This window comes from Hyaena hyaena, unplaced genomic scaffold (assembly GCF_003009895.1).
Source record: "Hyaena hyaena isolate Hyena2069 unplaced genomic scaffold, ASM300989v1 scaffold_462, whole genome shotgun sequence".
Lineage (NCBI taxonomy): Eukaryota > Metazoa > Chordata > Mammalia > Carnivora > Hyaenidae > Hyaena > Hyaena hyaena.
Window position 1 is genome coordinate 1,145,195 of NW_024081092.1, and position 23,411 is coordinate 1,168,605.

General features: G+C 38.5%; 1 protein-coding gene across 3 annotated transcripts in view; it reads left to right on the forward strand.

The window, feature by feature from the left end:
* GRM5 (glutamate metabotropic receptor 5) overlaps positions 1-23,411 on the forward strand; it is a 513,285-nt gene that overhangs the window by 399,094 nt on the left and 90,780 nt on the right. For all 3 annotated transcript variants that reach the window (XM_039253697.1, XM_039253698.1, XM_039253700.1), the window contains exon 4: positions 13,180-13,426. In XM_039253697.1, the coding sequence (XP_039109628.1) occupies positions 13,180-13,426 (247 nt within the window). The remainder of the gene's footprint in view (positions 1-13,179; positions 13,427-23,411) is intronic.

The following is a 23,411-nucleotide window of genomic DNA, read 5'->3' on the forward strand; positions in this document are numbered from 1 at the left end:
TTTTGTAGAATGATGTAAAGCAGGAAAAATCAGTCTCTCATTGAATATCCATCTCAAGGAGATTTAGCTTCATGGTTTCTATGTTATTACGTTTTGTCTTCAACCCATGGCATTAAATAGGAGTCCCCTGGCAAGGACCTACAGTGTGTTGTATCTATCTGGTGCTCTGATGACATGTGTCTGCCTGGTGACATGATGACACAGAGTTAAGTTAGGGCTAAGTGTAGGAGGTAAAAAAAAAAAAAAAGCTCATGTTTTAAAGGCTGGTTTCTTATATTACACCCCTCCAACTCTTGATTTCGGCTCAGGTCATGATCTCATAGTTTGAGAGTTGGAGCCTCACACTGGGCTCAGCACTGACAGTGTAGTGTCTGCTTGGGATCCTTTCTCTCTCCCTCTCTTTCTGCTCCTCCTCCACTCACATGCACATGCACACAGTCTCTCTCTCAAAATAAATAAATAAACTTAAAAAAACGGTCCAATGTCTATCAAGTCTTTCTATCCTAATCAAATCTCTAGAATTAGACATGATAATTAATCTTCCACGTGTACAATTTGTGAACTCTACATTTTGCTCATATACAGAGGGTTTATATGCTGAAATGTAATTCATTTTTTCAATTTTCTATTTTATTTCAATCACACTGCTTATTATATGAGATAGGGTTTTCAACTAGCCTATTTGTTATTCTTAATTAGAAGTAAAAGTCATAATGAAACTTAAATTTTTAGCATCACTTACTTTCAGAAGCATAAACTCTGCAACATTTTGTGAATTAAAAAATATAGGAATTCTCAAATTTTTTAAATTTATTTCTAGGAGAGAGAGAGAGAGAGACAGCGTGAGCAGGGGAGGGTCAGAGAGAGAGGGAGATACAGACTCTGAAATAGGCTCCAGGCTCTGAGCTGGCAGTCAGCACAGAGCCCGACGTGGGGCTCGAACCCACGAACCACGAGATCATGACCTAAGAGAAAGTCGGACGCTTAACCGACTAAGCCACCCAGGCGCCCCGGAATTCTCAAAATTTCAAAAGTAAGGAGCAGCACTAATTTCACAAATAACTTTAAATAACCTATTTGTCTCTTGGAAATAAATTGTGCTAGATACACAACAGCACCAGCAAGAGTTTCCAGATGTTTGGTCCCATAATATTATGGGGTCATGACTGCTATACACACTAAAAGAAGTCCTACTAATCCTCACTAATCCTCACAGCTCTACAAGAAGGTATTATTTTCCTTGTTTTCCAAATGAGTAAGGCCTGAAAGAAGGAATTAATTCAACTCTAATGGGAAACCCTAGCAAGACTTCATAATAAAGAGATCATTAAATTGTATTAAAATATGATAGGGGGGCTGAGGGGCTGTGTTGAGTGTCTGACTTCAGCTCAGGTTATGATCTCATAGTTCATGGGTTGAAGCCCCACATCAGGCTCTGTGCTGACAGCTGAGCCTAGAGCCTGCTTTGGATTCTGTGTCTCCCTCTCTCTCTGCCCCTTCCCCACTTGTGCTTTTTCTCTCTCTCTCTCTCTCTCTCTCAAAAATAAACAAACATTTAAAAAATTCAAATAAAATAAAATAATATGATAAGAAGCTCATTGGATAGGGATGGGAATGCCACATCTTTAGGAAATATTATAAAACAAAATAAGGAAGAACAGTGGCAATGAAGACAGACAGCCAGATAGGGCCAAATGGAAAGCTCTGGCCTAGGAGTCTGGTCTTAGTGTAGTAAGGAGAATGTAATGCTGTGGCTTTTTGCTATGTACTCTTTTAAATAATATAAAGCAGCCTTCATATCCCTATGGATGCCTTCCTTCATTTACACACCATATGGAAGTTCCTCACAATACTGTAATGTGAATGAAAGAGATACACTGTCTGAAATCACATACCCATCAGAGGCCTGCCAACCGGCTGCTCACAGTGAATCATTTACATTTAAAATTTGGTGTTCTGCACATAGAAGTGTGCAATCCCTGTTGCATTTTCTGTAGCTCCCTGAAGACGTGTCTTCTTTCTGCAGCTGCTGCATTCATTTGCATTTCAAGATGAACACTTAGAGGTCAACTGCTTGTATTTCAGGCACGGTTATAAATTGGAGCCAAAGCAGATCTTAGAAATTGGTATCTCTACTGGTGTATGGCTACAGCTCTGGCCTCCTAGTGCTGCCATGCTCCCTGATACAGAAAAAGGCACATGGCATAATGTTAGGAAAGTCTGAATAAGTTATATGATGTCATCAGTCAATTCAGCCCTTCCATGGACTTTTTTTTTTTTCCTTCTTGCTATCTCTAATTTCTGTCCAAGCCCCAGCTCACTTAACATGTTCTTTATTTTATTAATCTTAACCTATGGTCCCAAGAAGCTAGTTGCATCTTCATTATAACGTAAATTTCTTTGTCTGGCCCACTATATGTTAAGTTCCATACAGGAGTTCTATCCATAGTCATCCATCTTTCATATGACCCACCATTACTGCCAACTGAATACTGTTCTGGGTGTGGAAAGCAAGATCAATGTGGGCCTGACCTGCATAGAACTCACTGCTTAGAGTGAACTAACTTCTGAATCTCATGGTAGGTTTTGAGACTTTTGCACAGAATAGGTGCTAAGTAAATGTTAAATGAAGGAAGGGATTCCTCACTCACCACAGTGTTAGGAACTGTGGAATGTACAATGTACACAAGACAGTCTTAGCCTTCAGGTGGCTCATGCTCTGTGGTGGGCACAAATAGGCACATAGATAATTCTAGTGCATGACACAAAGTATTCCGTGTTGTAACAGAGGTATGCACACATTTCTGTGGGAGCACATAATGGCAAAAGATTAATTCTGGCTTGGGGGATGTTCTGCCCTTCTGTCACAGAGAAAACAAATTATTATGTCAGCCACTGAGCATAATTGGAATCCATTTGCCATATGCATAAGGAATGAGTAGATTCAGAAAATAAATGACATTAGGGAGAATTTGTTTCCCTGCCATTTATTTTCTCTTGCAATGTTACATTATGTTATCAAGTGACATCTTCCAGATTTATAATCTCCTTCCTAGAAAATACTTGAATCCCTTCCCTCACATCTTCCTTCCCTTTATTTTCCTTCCCCTACTGGTGGATAAAGAGGAAATAATGAGGACAATCCAAAAGTACTTTAGTAGCTAGTTTAAGGGTTAACACAAAGAACTGACGGGATTTTTAAAATATTTTTTTCATAAACTTGGCCAGATTCATTACTCTATGGTCATAGGTTAGTTTGCTGAAAAGAATGTTAAATTATGGTTTCCTGTGACTCTCATATGAAAATAGCACTAGTCTGAGAGTTTAAACACAAGATGTCTGGGGCCAGCTGCCATTAACCAAGGGTGTGACTTTTGAGAAATCTTTTTCCCTCATTGGCCTTATTCCTTCATCTATAAAATTAGTTTATTGGACAAATTGGGAGGTCCCAATATCAGAGGATTACAGGGGCCAAAGATATGGTATAAAAGAGAGAAGCAGTTAGCATTTGCCATGTGAGAATGTGAAGCCAGTATTGTGACATCTGTTTTTTTTTTTTTTCAAGAGTCTACAAAGCTGGATTCTCACGTAAAATCTCCACAAGGTAGCATCTAGCCAAAAAAAAAAACAAAAACAAACAAACATATCTAAAGGACAATTTAGTCCAAAGGCATCCTTTCTGTAGCCTCTAGTCTAGATGCTTTCTAAAGTCCTTAGTATCTTCTCTGATTCTGCAATGTTAAGGTAGTCTGATTTCCCTTTGTGTGACGGCAACTAAGTATCAAAGTTCCAACTCCCCAGATGAATTAGAGAACATATTTTGAGCGCTGTAAAATTAAATTGTAATCACAGACTGAAGGATTTCAATTTCTGCTAATCCTTTTGGAGTCTTCTCATTTGATTAAACAATAGTAAAATTAGGATTGAATGTTAAGTGTTCTAAATCACAGATCCAGTTTTGAAAAAAAAAAAAAGAAAGAAAGAAAGAAAGAAAGAAAGAAAGAAAGAAAGAAAGAAAGAAAGAGGGAGCCGCCTCTCTTCCTTGCTTCCATTTCTTCTCTCCAGGCTGCTGTGAGGCAGATGGAGCCTGATAACAGCTGGCAGGTTTGGGTTGGCACAAATCCTTGTGCCTACATTGAGCTGGCCCATAGTGGACCCTAAAAAATAATCCTTAAACAAAGTAAATACTGTTGACTAAAGTCCAGTTCTTTCATGCATTAACATGCCAACTAATTAATATGCCCTCTCTTTCCTACTGCGTACTGGGTATGAAAAGAAGTCTAGATAAAATAAGCTGTTTTATTGTGTGCACTCAGGTCTTTAAAATTTTCCTAATAAGGATAAACTCCTTGGGCCCCTCACAGACTCCTTTCACTGAGCCCATGGGCTATGGGCTCATGCTGAGTGTTTCTGAGGAGAGAGATACTGTGTTCCTCGTGTCTGTATCACCAGCATCCATCACAGTGTCTGACATACAGTATGGGCTCAATAAATGTCTGTTTAATCAATAACTTAATTAATCTCTGAATGAGTCAATGAATAAATTAACTAAGAACTAGAATTTCTCTCTAGGGCCAAAGCAGCAAGAACAATGGAATTGAATAGAACTCTGAGTTCTATTAAGACATCTAAAGAAAGGCTGTGTCAACCAACAGGAAGTAAGGAGTTTGAAAGGGCAGACAGAAGATCAGCAAAAGGTGGTTGGGACCCTTACTGCTCTCCCACATGATCATAGATAGTTCCCTGACTTCACGTGTCATCTCATGATTCTGGACATTTCAAATATGATGTTATCTTAGAGAGAAGGGTGATTAACAAAACAAAACAAGAAATGAGCCTGGTCAGCGTCAGGCTGCAAGTTGGTGCCCACCTTCTCTGGGCTGTGGTTCTACTGTCAGCCCAGTTTTCAAAGCCTCTGCAGTGTTCTCAGCGTTTATTTCTCACACACCTCACCAAGTGGCCAGTCTTGGACCTAGGCAGTGTTCTAACCCGTAGTTCACTTCTCAAAGCTGTGGTCTGCTATCTAGGGTCGAATCTATGCCTGCACAACTCAGAAGGGAGCCCAGGAGTTCATAGTTGACTTTGTAGGATCACTTTCTTGAGCTCCCCGCTCCCCAATCTCCCTGACAGTTTTCAGCTCCCCATCTCTCCCATCCCTGTCCTGATCCCCTGGGTAGAAATGTGCAGCTTTAGTGTCTACCTGCCTTTCACCTTTTGTTCCTTTGACAGAAGCCACCATTTCGGGAGAGGCTAGGAGAAAGGAAAAAAGCATCTCCCCACACTCTTGGGACCAGTTCCTTTGGTCTTAGGGAAGGGCTCGCACCCTAAGGTACGGGAGCTTTCCCCACAACCTCTTCAGGGCTCCCTGGGGGCTTACACAAGAAAACAAACAGAAAACAAAAATAGACTTTCCTCCACTCTCTCTGACTCATAGGGTGCCCCTTTCCACTCTTCAGACAAGAAATAGAAGACTTCTCTTAGAGCTCCTTCTGCCCACACCTCAAATCAGCCCACAGTTCCATGTTTTGGGGAGTGCCTTTGCACCCAAGCCTGGAGATCCTGAAGGGAAAAGATCCAAGAATCTCATGCATGCTTCACTGTTGTTTTAAATTCTGGTTTCCTTCTCCAGTCTACCTGTGACCATTTACTTTTCCAAATCCTCTGAAAACTGTTCCAATCATTCTGCCCAGGGTTTTTAGCTACATTCAGTGGAAGAAACAGGATGGAGAGAGCTTACTCCATCTTAACTGTACCAGAATTTTCCTCAAGTAGTTTTATTAGGTGGTAAAAGCCCATGAGATTGCTAAAGGGGATTGTTTGGTCCACCTGGCAGATCCTATTATAAACTGGCAGTATTAGTGTTGCTTAGTGTTACTCTACAAAGGAATGACTGCTCTAGTAAACTGATTTGACAGTCTGCAGACCCAATCTGGGATTTGGTGACAGCTCATGAGATATCCTGTCATTCATCAGGCCACATCCATGTACCTAACATATGTTAATAATGCCAATTATGTGTCAGGGGCTGTGCTAGGCACAAGAGCTACTGTGTGAATGACACAGCATGTCTGTTGTTGAGGAGTCCACAGTGTACTAGAAACCAGCCAAAGGTCACCACCAGTGCTACAAGAAGACAAAGCAGAGCCTTAAGTCTAGACTAGAGACATATGGGTAAACAAGCAACTTGTGTACAGAGTGTTCAGTGTGTGATAAATGCCAGTATCAGGGGCGCCTAGGTGGCTCAGTCAGTTAAGCATCCAACTTCGGCTCAGGTCATGATCTCATGGTTCGTGGGTTCGAGCCCCGTGTTGGGCTCTGTGCTGACAGCTAGCTCAGACCCTGGAGCCTGTTTCAGATTCTATATCTCCCCCTCTCTCTGACCCTCCCCTGTTCATGCTGTCTCTCTCCCTCTCTCAGAAATAAATAAAAAACACTAATTTTTTTTTTAATGCCAGCATCAGTGCTGTGAGTTAATAGAGCAGACCTTAATTCTAAACTAGAGGAGGGTCATGACCAATTTCTGAGCAGATGTGAGTCTCAGACACACATAAAATAATAAATAGAGAATCTGCAGGAGAATATGTTCAAGATTTAGAATGAAATGCACAAAGGCCCAGATACAAGGGAGAAGAGTTTATAATGTGGCTACAAGAAGTTTTAAATATCTGGTGTTATACAGTATCATGAATCAGAATTGAGGGGTAAATCAAGGGCAGAAAAGAAAGATCTTGAATGTCTGGACAAGGTTTAGGGTATTAATTTGGTTATAAATGGTTTTAAAAGGAGACTAATACAATCACTTTTGTGCTTTAGAAAGACCACTCTTTATATATCTACACTGGGAATAGATAGATATCAGCAGAACAAGATCGGAGGCAGTAAGATATGTTAGGAGGCTATTGTAGTAACCCAAGCAAGAAATTATAAGACATTCTGAAACTAATAAAAATAAATCAATCCATATCTATACAAGGAAACACTGTATAGCTGGTAAAATAGTGCAGCACCAGGAACTGAAAACAGAGTCTGATAACTGAAATAGATCCAGTCCATCAGCTGGTCATGTCAGTTTTCCTTTCAAAATGTGTCCTGTGTCTGAACATCTCACCCTCCTCCAAGCCACAGTGTCTGTTGCCTGGTCGGTCACATCAGCCACTGACTGATCTCCCTGTTCAATGTGTGGCACCACACATTTGAGTACCCACCCCCACCAACCTATTTCCACACCTCACAGGCATGCTAAACCATCAAGTTGCTTAAAATGAAAACCTGGATGAATCCATGATTCTTCTTTTTCCTTAATACCTCACATCTAACCCATTAACACATCCTATTCTCCCTGTTTCCAAAATGTACTTAGAATCCTACCCTAGACTAAGGCACCATCTTCTCCTGGCTTCCTATTTCTATACTTCCTTGGTTTTCCCACTCTCATTCAATCTTCCTTCCTCAGAATAAAATTTTTAAAGTGAAAAGGAGATCATGACATCTCTCTGATAAAAACACTCCGAAGTCCTACACCATGCATCCCTTACCTCATTATCCTCCTTGTCTTGCCCTTACTCACTATTTCGGCCTTTCTTGTTATTCCTCAAAAACACACAAGGCATGTTTGCTCTGGCAAATACCTCTACTTGTCAACATATGTCTTCCAGATATTTATACTTTGAATATGAAGAAACAAGCCAGATCATTTGTAACCGAACTTGGCTCAGGGACCATGTAAAAAAAACTACTTTACTTTATCAAGTGCTTTATAAATATAAACTCAGCTAATCCCTGTATAAGTCAATTGGTTAGATATTAATATTAAACCCATCTTTTTCAGGCACAGAAAGGCTAATGACCCATGCCAAAGTCACACAGCTAGTATGTGGCAGAGCCATGATCCTAACCTGCTTCCTGGTTCCAGAATGTGTACTCCCATTCTCTATGCTCTGCTGCTGTCAGTAGTTGACATGCACTCTCAAATACAAAGTAAGGTATTTTGCAGATTTCGCTCCCTTCTGATGTGTGTAGAGTTAGGAAGCAAGTAGAGATAGACAAGATCTAAGCATGAAGAGATAAGAGGCAGGAGAATTCCCTACTTGACTAAATCACCCTTATATACAAATACTGAATCTATTGCATTATTTGCTTTTAAATACAGGTACCACTACCCTGTGCACAAAAAGCTAGGCTTGCCAGCTATTGACGGTCATCTTGATTTCCTTAGTGTCTTTATCTACTGTGGAAAGAGCTCCTAGAGCTCCTTAAGTTTTATGAAGTTAAAGCATTTTTAAAGTATTTATCTGGGGCACCTGGGTGGCTCAGTTGGTTGGGTGGCCGACTTTGGTCAGGTCACGAACTCACTGTTCGTGGGTTTGAGATCCGCGTTGGGCTCTGTGTTGACAGCTAGCTCAGAGCCTGGAGGCTGTTTCAGATTCTGTGTCTCCCTCTCTCTCTGACCCTCCCCTGCTCATGCTGTCTCTCTGTCTCTCAGAAATAAATAAAACGTTCAAAAAAATAAAGTATTTATTTTGTTGTCACACATTTCAAAAGAGCTCTCTCAGCTACCTAAAGGTGATAACTTAGCCTTGAGCTGCTGCTTCTAATGGAGGGAAAAGGCTGGTGCATAGGTTAGGCAGTGTAGGCAGAATTCAAACATGAATTTCTCTTAACTGCCCCCCTCTATTGCATCCTGAATGCTAAAACAGATTAAGATATTCCTTCTTTAAAAATTCCTCATCAAAATGACTTGAGGAGATATTACAAAGGTTAAATTTACATTGGTTTTCTTCTGCAGGTTTTGTTTGCTTTTTGAATTTGCAACCCTCTGGTATTTTGGGTGACAAGGGAAAATAGTTACCAGGAACTTCTGTAAGACCCTAATGCTGCCCAAGTAGGTCAGGTGTTTCCAGATAACAACAAATGATACAACAGAGTGTGCACAAACACATGAGTCCTTTGGTTTCTGAGCTCCTGATTTTGGTCAGCTCCTTTTGTGTTCTCCTGGGCCCAGGTTTTGGGCAGTGTTAGTGGGCATCATTGGGGAACAGAAACGTAGCACTTTCCAGGAAGGATCCAATCTTATTACCAGTTTGTTTTCCCTCACTTTCTCTCTTAAGTAGGATATTTTTTAAAGGTGATTCATGGAATATTTCTAGAAAAAGCAATATAGCCATAGCAAAAAGGCCACTAATCTTGGTGTTAGAAATTCTTGTCTACTTCTGATGTTTATATCTGCGTAAGGTTGGAAAATCTACTTAAATTGTCTACACTTCAGTTTCTTTATCTCTGCAGTATGAATACAAGTATTGATGCACATCACTGATACACTCAAAAATTATTTTGAAAAGTGCCAAACAAATGCAAATTTTCATTCTTGCCCCCATTCAGTTCAACAAACAGTGCAGTAACTATGCCCTAAGCACTGTGATTTGATTTACAAATGAATAAGCCTCAAATGTTGCCTTTGTGCAAGTTGCCGTCTATCGTAGACATGGCAGAAAGAAAAATCAGGAAAGGAACCTGAAACAAGACTGCCTGAGAGCTCTACTGTGCATCATATCAGGCAAGACCTTTGGCTTGCTTTCATTGTCCAAAGCTGTGACCACAAAATGTGCTTTAGCTAAAGGGCTTTATGATTTACATTTTGCTACAAGGATCTATCTTGTGCCAGCCTCTGTGTGAGGTATTTATGACTTGTCACTATTTAACAGGTGATTAAACTGAATCTTAGAGAATTTAAGTAACTTGCCCAAATCACAGAGCTAGTAAGACATAAAGCAAGAATTTCCATTTCCCTCCCCTGCTCATAAGAGGAAAAAATAAAAAGAGTCAAACTTCCACCTATCTAGTTGCCACAAAAGCAACTATTGCTGACCTCTGATAGTGGGTTAGGAGGCTGAGCTGATGTGTGAGTAAGACACATCCATTTAGGGAGTTAAATGGAGGAAGGCAAGAGATGGACTGACTTGGGGACTGGATGTTCCAAATTCTCCTCCCTCTAAGTATGCCTATATTTCTCTAATATGTTGTGCAGGGTGCCCGAGATAGGTATAGAGAAAGTGGTAGGGAGTTTGAGAGAGCAAGATTAATTTTAGTATCTGTAATCATGGTGGTCTTCATAAAGGAAGTGCTCTTGGAGCCTTTGAAAATGGATTGAATTAGTGTTGGTAGGGTCAGGAAGGAAAAGAAAATAGAAGAGAGAGTCTAATTAGAAGGGATATTTCTTTAATTTATTCAACAAATATTTATTGGGGACCCACTCTGTGCTAGGCACTATTCTAAGCACTGAACAGTAAACGAAACAGAAAAAAAAAATCTGTCACTTCACAGAGTTTACATTTTAGTGGGTAGATGAGATAGACAATAAAAAAGACAAATACAGCGTCGCCTAGGTGGTTCAGTCGGTTAAGCATTCCACTTTGGCTTAGGTCATGATGTCACGGTTCATGGGTCTGAGGCCCGCTTTGGGCTCTGTGCTGGCAGCTAGCCTGGAGACTGTTTTGGATTCTGTGTCTACCTCTCTCTCTGACCCTCCCCTGCTCATGCTCTCTCCCTGTCTCTCTCTCTCTCTCTCTCTGGGAAATAAAAAATAAATTTAAAAAAAGACAAATACATAATATTTTAGATGGCAGTAAGGAGAAATCTACTGTCGGGAAAGGAGACCCCCTGAGAGTATGTGTGCAGGGTGGGCAGAGATGAGATTTAGCCAGGACATCCCAAGTTCTCACAGAGGATGATATTTGAAGAAAGACCTGTACTAAGGAGGGAACAGCTTCTGCAGATCTCTATGGCAGAGCATTCTGGATAGAAGGAATAGCAGATACAAGGGCTCAGAGGCAGGGGCACCCCTGAATATTTGAGAATCGTAAAGGAGGTGAGTGTGGCTACACAGGAATAATTTAAATGAAGAGTGTAAGAAGATGGAGTCAGAAACATGAGGGGTAGGTTGCCATGAGTCAAGTTCCTGTATGTCTTTGAAAGTCATTGCAAGGCCTATAGGTGCCTTTTACTTTCAGTAATAAATGCCACTGAAAAGTTTGATCAGAGGAGTGTCATGATCTGGTCTACATTTTAAGGAAACTTCTCTGGCTATTGTGTTGGAAATTGGCTGGAGTGGGGGAAGATAGGCAAAGATAGAAAATAAAAAACAGTTTAAAGACTATTGTTATAATCTGGAAGGAAATTATGTATCTTAAACCTGGTAGAAGTAGATTGGTGTGAAGTAGTTTAATTATTAAATGTAGATCAAATGAGAGTTGAGAAGGTGTGAAGGAAAAGTGTCCCCAAAGTATTTGACTTAGTACCTAGTAGTATGGAGTTTCCAGTGGTAGAGGGGTGGGGGTGGGGGGGATGGAAGTAGGAAGCAAGCCTGTGTACAGAAGAAAATTATAAGAATTGATTTTAAAGTAGCCTGAGTCTAGTGCTTAGTCCTTAGAGGGAAACAGGATCCCTCATCTTAAACTTATGTCAGGATAAGTTGTGCTGTTTTCTTTGTTTCCCTGCTCAGGGAAAGTATCAGCCAGCAATCAAGAATATGCCTCTACAGTTTGAAAAGTCATGAAAAAACATGCAACCTTTGGAAAATTCCTTTTTATCTCTCTTACAGAAAATGTTTTCCCAAATGGCAAGCTCTGTCTTTACCTCATTTGTTCCTTTCACCTTCTTTCCATGATCTCCCTATATGTCTCAATCCTCCTTACTCTTCAGTTACCAGCCCTGGTAGCAGATTCTACCTCCTGAACTCTTCTTCCCATAACCGTGGTCCCTACCTACTGAAGGCCACCTTCAGTTATCATGGGAATCATTGTACCACTTCTTCAGAGGTCTTTCTTACTCCACTCCTATAGCCCTTTTAATCTTTCTCTACACTGTAGCCAGATTGGCCTTCCTAAAATAGAAATCTGATCATGCCCCTACCTAGATAAACACTGCAAGAGATCCCAGTGATCTTATGATAAAGTACACCAGTAAAATACACCACTCTTAATATGGTTTAAGCAGCCCTTCCCTCCTCTACATCTTTAGCTGTCCCCATTCTCCCATTTCCCATATCATGTTCACAACATTCCAACCTTCTTAGTTTCCCAAACACAGCATGCTCCATCTCATCTATGAACCTTCAGGCTTTCCTCCACTCTTCATCCAGCCTGATACTCAGCCGTAATGCTCAGCCTCAGTGAGTCTCTGGGTCTAATGCCCCTCCCAACTCAGTCCTGCCTCAGGACTTACCAAACCACACTGCAGTGGCTTGCTGAGATGCTCATGTGCCTTCTTGACTCTCGGACAGATATCAGATTTATCTTGTTCAACATATGTCCCTCACCCCCAGCAAGCTCTAAGCACTCATAAGTAACAGACAGTCATTCTATATTTGTTGCATCGATAACCCATAACAAATGTTAGTTCTTTAATGAAACTTTCCAAAGAGCTATCCATTGAAAGGGATCGTTCCCTCTTCAGGCCTCTATAGATTTTAACTCGGCATGTGCTACAGATTTATTACCTTCCACCTTTCACTGTAGTTACATAATTATTTCTGTTATTGAACAAGTTCTTCTTGAAGAACCCAGGCCCAATTTATCTTTGTTTTGTCCCTAGATCATCAACCATTTTTTTATGTTCAGACGCTAACAATTAATTAATGGAACATAAATGATATGTTATGTTTTAGAATTTCTAAATAGGCTAGTTTATGGAGAGCATATGCTTTGAGGTTGAAAGGGGTGCATGATAAATCCAAACAGGTAAGTGGAGACAAGATGGTAGAAAATCTAGTTTCCTTAGCTATGACTTAATGGTTTAGAAGCTGGAGATTTGTTGTGGATTTCTAAACCAAGTAGGTAATATTATCATAGCTGAGTACTAAGAAGATTAATCTGTCCTAAAGATAAATTTAAGGTACAGAAATACAGTACTCTCTTGTATCCATCTCCAGAATTTTTAATAGAGGAAGTGAATCTTGGTATTACTGGGGATTCAGGTCTTTCTGAAAGGTTTTTTTGGGGGAAAAACCTGGAAATAGAAGGCAATTATTAGGCATACTAAGTTGGCACCTCTATCTTTGTATTTGCTCTGGTTCTAACTCTGATAAATTGCTCAGCGAATGCTGCAATTATTTGGAATCCACTAATATATCTAGCTATGGCATAATTAAATCTCATAGTTAATCCATAATTTGTTTCTCAACAGGTTCTCTGACTCTGAGTACACATCATGTTCAAGATTCCAAAATGGGATTTGTGATCAATGCTATCTATTCCATGGCCTACGGGCTCCACAACATGCAGATGTCCCTCTGTCCAGGCTATGCGGGCCTCTGTGATGCAATGAAGCCAATCGATGGACGGAAACTTTTGGACTCCCTGATGAAAACCAATTTCACTGGGGTTTCTGGAGATATGATCCTATTTGATGAGAATGGAGACTCTCCAGGAAGGTACTGTTTCAGTTCTCCTCTAGACAATAGCAACTGAACAGTCATCTCTCAATCCAGAGGTTTCTGTCTTTTGTAGTCATCTAGGCTTACTGGTCATATTTGGCCAGCTCTGACACCACAGAGTGATGGGCAATAGAGAGGGGAAGCCCCACTTTCTGTAGCAAGGTACATCTATTGATGTTTACAACAGGCTCTTGGAATCATCACAGTTCAGAGACCTATACTTAGAGACAGGAGCCTCACGTTACTGTAGCAAATCAAAAACCAGCTCTGTGATTTCTCTGTATGTGTTTTCTGTTATTCCCTGTATTCTGATCTCTTTTGGGGTCATAGATATCTTCTGAAACAGGAATGGCTCCATTTGTTGTAATTCAGAAATGAGGCCAAGTTGCTGTTACATTGTTTGCCGTACCTATAGTAAGTTATAAGACATTTTATTTTATTATCCTTTAGCTAGAGGACTTTCTCCTTTCTCCAGGACTAAATTGCCTTTTACTCTGAAACTCCATCTTTCATTATTTATAGAGGAGCCTGAGAAATATGGACTTACTCATAATTATAGTTCAGCCTCCAGGGAAGTCATTAGGTACCTAGAACTTACCAGAATTCACATCTATCTCAGACTCAAAATTCTTAAGTGACTCTACACATGAGAGTTTTAATCCATGAGGGATAATGTCATTAAAATGATATTCTGAGTTGTAGTTGCAGGGTCTTCACTCTGCCTCTCCTTAGCACAGTGAAGGGCTTCTGGTCTCCCACTATAAAATCCCAAGTATTCCTTCCAGCAACAGTTTATGCTTGACATGTATGCTTGGAGAGGGTGTCTTTACACTCTGCAGCTGATCCTGCCAAGAGAACGTTTCATGACTCCCTCCATGACTCACACCCCATGTGCCCACACATGTATCAGCCACCTTGGTTCTAGCTTGTTTCCATATTACTGAGGTGAGCTGGAGCCTGTCCCTGACTGCAGCTGTTAGCATCTCACATGCTGAACTTCCAAGTGACAGCTAGTTCCAAGTCATGCAGCCAAGAGGAAAGCTGTATATTTTCTCTATTCTAGAGAATTGAAGAATATTGCTCCAACCAGGCGCTCTGCCAAGATAAGCTGACTTTTCATATATTGTTTTCTTCTTTTTGGCTATTCAGTATATCCATGGGGAGTAGGGAATACAAGCATTCTTTCAGGGCCAAAGAAAAGTTCACATTTGTTGTAAGGCTTCATAGGGCAGGTCAACCAGTGAGCTCAGTCTGTAGCCTCAGGTCAATGGCTATCTGATATCTGAACATGGATTTATTATTCCTGTGAGCATACCTATCGCACTGACATCAGCTCTGGACTTGTTCATCAACTTTGATGACTACAGCTCCAAATATTCAGAGTTTTCAAGTCATGTACCTAAGCCAGTTCCATAGACCAGATAGTGAAGAAATGTCTCAGCTTGATTCCAATGGGAAAGCTTAAAGGATCAGACAGAACATCACTGTCTCATTCATAATCCTCCAAATTTGCTGCAATAGGGTACACTTAGGATACTTGTTCTTAACCTTAAAAAATTTTTTTTTCAATGTTTGTTTATTTTTTGAGAGACAGAGACTGATCATGAGCTCAGAAGGGGCAGAGAGAGAGGGAGTCACAGAATCTGAAGCAGGCTCCAGGCTCTGAGCTGTCAGAACAGAACCCTATGTGGGGCCCGAACTCATAAACTGAGAGATCATGACCTGGGCCAAAGTCAGATGCTCAACCAACTGAGCCACCCAGGTACCCTGAGGTTCTTAACCTTTTTAAGAACATGAATCTTTGTAAGACTCAAATGAAATTTATAGATATTCTCTAAAGGAAAATATACATAAAAATTTGCAAACAATTTCCAAGAATTCACAATTGTTTAGAGACTCCAGAATTATAAACTTACAAAGGTTGGATATTACAGTAACCCATTAATAAATAAATCTAAATTGGACTCTGAGGGCATGAGCTAGATTCAGGAAGGTGGTTTGTAACTTTTTATTTTTCCCATTAATCCAGTTCTATTTACAAAATAACTAAACTAATAGTAACTGAACATGTGTTCTTAGCCAAACACTTAGCTAAGTCCTCTACATTTTAATCCTATGAGGTAATGTTACCATTCTCTTTTCCCACTTAAGGCTCACAAAGTGAGGCTTACAAAGATGAAATTACTTCCCCAAAGACATAGTCTAATACATGATAGCTTAAGATTCTAATTCACTCTCCTGGACCTCACCCCTAACCTTACACAATAGCCTGCCGATTAGTCAACCAGGACCAAAATTAAAAACCCACTATTTAGTGAAAATGTACCAGAGGCATTCTGTTGGTATTTCTATGGAGTAAAAGTTACGATTCTGTTGGATCAAAGACATTTCCAACTGGGCAATGAACCAGAGGAGCCCTGGAGGTAACTAGGCATTCCCCTAAAATGCCAGAGTCACAAGAGGAAGATCCTAAACAAAGGAAGCTTACTCTGGCAAACACACTTGTAGACTATTGGAGAATTCACTTCAAACACTGCTCCTAAACCTCACATCTAATCAGACTACTATCAGTTTCTTTCATGAAACCCTTGGGACCAGGTGTGGTACAGAATTAAGAATTTTTAAATTTATAAAAGCCAGCATAGTCATATAATGCCACCAGCATGCTGTGGAGCAGCAGTCTTTAATCAACATGTTAATATTTCTGTAGCAAAACATACAAATATTCACACAAAGTGTGATACATAGTCTATAAATAGCCTCATTACAGTGTGGGTCAAGTTCTATCTCAAATAAGTTCAGGCTGGGTCATATTTTGTTGCCATGTGAGTTATAAAATAACATAATTTTCAGAGCTCTAAGGATTTCAGGATTATAGATAAGAAATACAGACCTGGACTACTAACCACCAGTGGTATAGATCACAGGTCAGCAAACTATAGTCTACAGGCCAAATTGAGTCTGCTGTTTTCATAAATCAGGTTTTATTGTAATACGGTCAACCTCACTTATTTAGATCATGTCTATGGCTGCTCTCACACTACACTGGAAGCTTTGAGTAGTTTCAACAGAGACCATCTCACAAAGCCAGAAATATTAGCTTTCCCTTTACAGCCAAAGTCTCCTGACCCTTATATTGAGAGTCCATTGAGAACTAAGATTTGAGAGAACTCATCACTACCAAGGACTCAACATAAATGGGAAGAGGAAACATGGAGAGTTAACATCAGACAGAGTACAACTGACTATTTAAAGCAAAATTTTTAACATTATATTGTGAGATTTGTAAATATGGGTATGTAAAGTATTTGGCAACATAGCAGAAAGAAAGGGGTATAGATTTATACAGTGGCAAGTTTCTTGTCATTTACATTAAGTGACACAGCATCAACTTTAAGTAGAATAAGATAAAGAGTACATATTTAATCCCTTAACAAAAGGAATAGCTAAAAAACCAATAGAAGAATACTTTTAAATTTTTGATTAATCCAAAATGCAAGAAATGAGGAACATATGGACAGTGTGACAAATACAAAAAAGACTAGAACACTAGAAATTTGAAGATACTGAACTGTTTGCACAATAGTTCTTCATATATGGCTCTGTCCATGGAGGGTCCATAGAAATGATTTGTTTCAACTTCTTAACTCTCTCTGGGGTGAAAAAACAGAATCTCAGAGAAAGGAAGAGGCATGCCCACTTCCATGCAGTCAGTTAGTAACAGAACAAGGACAGTGCAATTTCCAGGCACAATCATTAATTTCAAAAGAGGAGAATGTAACTTAATCCCCCCTGTTTTCTTTACATTACATGTGAAATGTTTCTATGTATATCCTGACAAAAGACCTCATTATTAGCTACCAGTAAAGGATTTGGTCAAAGCAACCCTGTGGTCTCTGTTTAATCTCTGATAATCTAACCCCAACTCCACAGACTAATCACTTTGTTGCATGGACTGGTGTGTGGAGTGTCCATTTTATTAACCAACAGATAATTTATCACATCATGAAGAATTAAACTTTAAAACAAACACACCGTAGCTTTGGAATTATAGACTGAAAGGATCTGAGGAGCTATAGACATCTCATATTCTGTACAGTCACTTCCCCTCACGATGTTGCAGTTCCCCTGACAACCTTGCTTCAGCCCCTTGGGTAAAGAAAACCTCACTATCTTCTGAGGAAGAAAGACTGCTCCAATTTTCAGAGACTTACAACCACTTAGAAAGTTCTTTATTTTTGTTAAACTGAGCCCTGCCTACCTCTAATTTCTACTTAGTGCTTTGATAGGACTTTTTTTTTCTTTTTTGGTTAGAACGCATTTTATCTGTTTTGTTTTTGAATTCTATATAAAATTCATTTTTAAAAATGTTAGTAGGGTTCCTGGGTGGCTTAGTCAGTTAACCATCTGACTTCGGTTCAGGTCATGGTCTCACAGTTCATGAGTCCAAGCCCTGTGTCGGTCTCTGTGCTGACAGCTCAGAGCCTGGACTCTGCTTTGGATTCTGTCTCCCTCTCTCTGCCCCTCCCCTGCTTGTGCATGTTCTCAATCTCTCTTTCTCCTTCTCTCTCTCTCTCAAAAATAAATATTTAAAAAATAAAAATAAAAAGTATCAATTTATTTCAACTATAAATTGTGGCCAGTTAAGGAAGAGAGACATGGGGAGGCAGAGAGAAAGAAGAAAGAAGAGAAAGAGATTACAAAAGACAGATCATACCTACTACACACAGTGATGAGAAAGAGATTTCAGGAGCAGAGAGAAACCAAGAGGCTCAGTGAAAGAGAGCAAGAGAGAGAGAAAGAGAGGGAATGAAATAATGGGAAACAATTGCAAAAGCCACTGGGTTTTAATTCTTAGCTAATTAATTCTTCTCTCACTTCTGATGGATAATAAAATCTATATCTTATCTCTGAAAATTGAAAGAATTCATATCAATTGATAAGCAAAGAGAAAAAAATCTTTTTTATGGAGAATTATTTTTATCTAATTCTTTTTCTACTGCCCTGCTACCAAAGATTTTTACAGCAATGTTATATTTTCACCACTAAAACTACTAGTGTACTAGTGATAATAGCTCTGTGTTTGTCTTATAGATAAGAAATAATTACCAGAAATCTGCAGGCTAACAATTGCATGGAGAGGATTCATTCTCTCTAACATAGTTAAAACAGTTTGACATGTTTGAACCAAATTTAAGGTTTAACTTTTCTTGAAGTCACTTCCTTGTCACATATAACATTTCCTTTAGTTTTCATATTTATTTTACAAAAACTGGATCTGTTCATGCTTTACTACTTCTACATAAAACAGATTTCTGCAAAAGAGGAGCAATGAAAGTTGATTCTTTATGGCACATTCTAATGGAGAAGAACATTAGACTGGAAGTCTAAAGTCTGAGTTTAGGTTTGTTCTGCCACTTGCATACTCTGCAATCTGGTAACACTCAATAACCTCACCAAACTTCAGTTCTATTATCTGTGAAATGAAAAGTATGTACTAGACCTTATCAGAGCTAAGAATTGGTAGGAATGGGTTCATGGCTCAATTGAGGCAAGCAATGAAACCCTCATATCTCTTCAAATCAGTAGCAGCAAAGAAAGAAGCTTCCTGACACCGATAATTCTTTTTCCCAACCTAGAATGTTCAAAGGTTATTTGCTCACAGAGACTTTATTTGCTCACACAAAGTGTCTTTTGAAGTCTCAGAAGCCCATATATTTGGAGTAGTCAATGACATAATATAGGAGTTTCTTTTTTAACCTTAGTGCTCTTTTTTCTAATATTTCAACTCATTATATGCTTAATAGCCACTGGATAACTGTGATCAAGTGGAAAGGGTTAGGACTCAGTTTTGTATCCTGTAGATTGGTACTTTGGGTTTAGAAGTGGACTTTAGACAGTTACTTAAAATTGTTGCTTACTGCAAATAAAACACTTTAGGATAATCCTTAAGCTACAAAACAGTGAACAAAAGTTAAGAATGAATTGACATTCTGAAAAAGACACTTCAGTAAAAAAAAAAAAAAATCTTATTGGGAGTAAAAAGAGAATGGTATTGTTTTACAATGTAGATCCAAACAGACTGATGTCAGATTTGTTCTGAACATTTCCTTACTGAGCATTGGTCTGAGTATGGCAATATGTCACTGGAACCCAAATGGTAGAAAGTTTTCCATTCATGTCAATTTTCAGATAGCTAAAATAAGCTGAGCATGGAAGGATGGAGGGATCACTTGTAAGAGCCCATCTGCCAATCATTTAAGTCCTAGGAGGTGAAAGCATAGGGTACTATGTAAAGACACTGTATACCTAAAGACATACCCACAATTACATCTACAAGAGCTGAAAAAGTGATGGTATTGTACATCCACTGTCCTGACATTAGAAAATTATTTCAAAAATGCATCTCTGGAAATGTCCTTACATATAAGAAAAATCTTGTAAGTAATCACATTAATTTTGCCTCTTTACATCTCTATCCCCATACTTAAAATGAAAACAATAACTAATAAAGTGTGAGAACTCATAAGGTACTACTATCTTCCAGCATCTTTACTGTGCTTTAGAAGCTATTTTCTCACTTTTATTTTTTATTTTAATTACAGTTAGTTTACATCCAGTGTTATATTAATTTCAGGTGTACAATATAATGGTTCAACAATTGCATACATCACCCAGTTCTCATCACAACTGTACTCCTTGACAATTTTTATGGTTTCCTCCCCACCCACTTCCCCCCTAGTAACCACCAATTTATTCTCTACAACTGAGAGTCTGTTTCTTGATTTCTCTCTCCCTCTCTTCCTTTATTTTCCCCTTTGGTTTGTTTTGTTTCTCAGCTTGCACATATGAGTAAAAATATGTGGTATTTGTCTTTCTCTGTCATATATAGTTTCTATATTAGTATTATATATAGTATTATCATTTGATAAATGGAATTGTCATTATTATTTAATAAGAAATTATCCATTCATCAAACAGTTGACACATAGGCTGCTTCTATATCTTAGTTATTGTAAGTAATGCTGCTATAAACATAGTGGTGCATGTATCCCTTTGAATTAGTGTTTTTGTATTCTTTGGGTAAATACTCAGTAATATGATTACTGGATTGTAGGGTAGTTCTATTTCTAAACATTTGAGGAAACTGCATACTGTTTTCCATGGCAGCTGCACCAGTTTGCATTCCCACCAACAGTGCAAGAGGGTTCCCCTTTCTCCACACCTTCACCAATACCTATTGTTTTTTGTATTATTGATTTTACCTACTCTGACAGGTATGAGGTGATATCTCTTTGCAGTTTTGATTTGCACTTCCTTGATAGTAAGTGAAGATGAGTATCTTTTCATGTGTCTGTTGGCCATTTGTATGTCTTCTTTGGAAAAATGTCTGTTCATGTCTTCTGCCCATTTTTAATTGGATTATTTGTTTTTTGGGGTGTTGAATTTTATAAGTTCTTTATAGATTTTGGATAGTATCCCTTTGACAGATATGTCATTGGCAAATATATTTTTCTAATCCAAAGGTTGATTATTTTATTCACTGTGTAGAAGCTTTTCATTTTGATGAAGTCCCTAAGTTTATTTTTGCTTTTGTTTCCTTTGCCACAGGAGACATATCTAGAAAAAAGTCGCTATAGCCGATATATAAAAGGGGTTACTGGCTGTGTTCTGTTCTATGATTTTTCTGGTTTCAGATCTCACATTTAGGTCTTTAATCAATTTTGAAATTATTTTTGTGTTTGCTATAATAAAGTGGTTCTTGTTCAACTTTCTTTCTTTTGCATGTAGCTGTCCAGTTTTCCCAACACCATTTGTTGAAGGGACTGTCTTTTTCCCATTGGATATTCTTTCCTGCTCTGTCAAAGATTAATTAACCATTTAATTGTGGGTTTATTCCTAGGTTTTCTATTCTGTTCTATTGATCTATGTGTCTATTTTTCTGCTAGTACCATACTGTTTTGATCACTACAGCTTTGAAATATAACTTGAAGTCCAGAATTGTTTAAGTCCATAAACATCCATAAAACGTCCATAAAAGTCCATAAACACCTCTATGTTTGCTTTTCTTTTTCAAGATTGCTACGGCTATTCACAGTCTTTTGTGGTTCCATACAAATTGTAGAATAGTTTATTCTGGTTCTTTGAAAAATGCTGTTGGTATTTTGATAGGGATTGCATTAAATATATACATTGCTTTGGGTAATATGGACATTTTAACAATATTTGTTCTTCCAACCCCAAAGCATGGGATGTCTTTGCATTTCTCTGTGTCATCTTTAATTTCTTTCATCAGTGATTTATACTTTTTCAGAGTACAGGTCTTTCATCAAGTGATTATTTTGGATCATAATCATAATGGGTTTCCTTTCTTAATTCTCTTTCTGCGGTTTCATTATTAGTGTATAGAAATGCAACAAATTTTTGTACATTGACTTTGTATCCTGGCACTTTACTAAATTTGTTTATCAATTCTAGAAGTTTTCTGGTGGAGGCTTTCAGATTTTCTATATAAATTTTCATGTCATCTGTGAATAGTGAAAATTTTACTTCTTCCTTACTTGGATGCAGTTTTGTTGTTGTTATTGTCTGATTCCTGTGTCTAGGACTTCTAGTACTATGTTGAATAAAAGTGGTAAGGAGCACCTGGCAGGCTCAGTTGGTAGAGCATGCAGCTCTTGATCTTGGGGCCATGAGTTTGAACCCTATGTTGAATGTAGAGATTGTTTAGATAAATATTTTTTTTAGAAATGAGATTTATTATGTATTTAGAAAGTGCACATGCATGTGAGTGAGGGAGGGGCAGAGAAAGGGAGAGATAGAATCTCAAGTAAAATCCATGCCCAGAGCAGAGCTCTACATCAGGCGCAATCTCACAACCCCAAGACCATTCCCCATTAAGGATGATGTTAGCTCTGGGTTTTTCATATATGGCCTTTATTATGTTGAGTTATGTTCCCTCTAAACCTACCTTGTTGAGGGTTTTTACCATAAATGGCTGTTATACTTTGTCTAATGCTTTTTCTGCATCTATTGAAATGATCATATGGCTCTTATCTTTTTTCTTATTGATGTAGTATATATCACTTTGATTGATTTGAGAATATTGAACCACCCTTGAAATCCTGGAATATACCCCACTTGGTAATGGTTAATGTTTTACTGTATTATTGAATTCAGTTTGCTAATGTTTTGTTGAGAATTTTTGCATCTATGTTCATCAGGGATATTGTCCTGTATTTCTCTTTTTTAGTAGTGCCTTTATCTGGTTTTGGTATCAGGGCAGGCTGGCCTCATAGAATGAATTTGGAAGTTTTCCTTCCTTTTCTATGTTTTAGAATACTTTAAGAAGAATAGGTATTAAGTCTTCCTTAAATGTCTGATAAAATTCACTGTGAAGTCATCTAATCCTGGACTTTTCTCTGTTGGGAATTTTCTGGTTTCTGATTCAATTTCTATGCTGGTTATTGATATGTTCAAATTCTCTATTTCCTTATGTTTCAGTTTTCATAGTGTATATGTTTCTAGGAATTTATCCATCTTCTAGGTTGTCCAATTTGTTGGCATATAGTCTTCATAATATTCTCTTATAATTATTTGTATTTCTATGCTGTTGGTTGTTATTTCTCCTTTCTCCCTTGTAATTATATTTCTTTGAGTCCTTTTCTTTTGATAAGTTTGGCTAGAGTTTTATCAATTTCACTGATTTTTTTTTTTCAAAGAACCAGGGCTTGTTTTCATTGATCTGTTCTTTTTAGTTTCTATATCATTTATTTCTGCTCTAATCTTTATTATCTCCTTCCTTCTGCTGGATTAAGGTTTGGTTTGTTGTTCTGTTTTTAGCTCCTTTCAGTGTAAGAATGTTTATTTGAGATTCTTCTTCCCTCTTGAGGCACATCTATATTGCTATAAACTTCCCTCTTAGAACTGCTTCCGCTGCATCCCAAAGGTTTTAGACTGTTGTATTTTCATTTTCATTTGT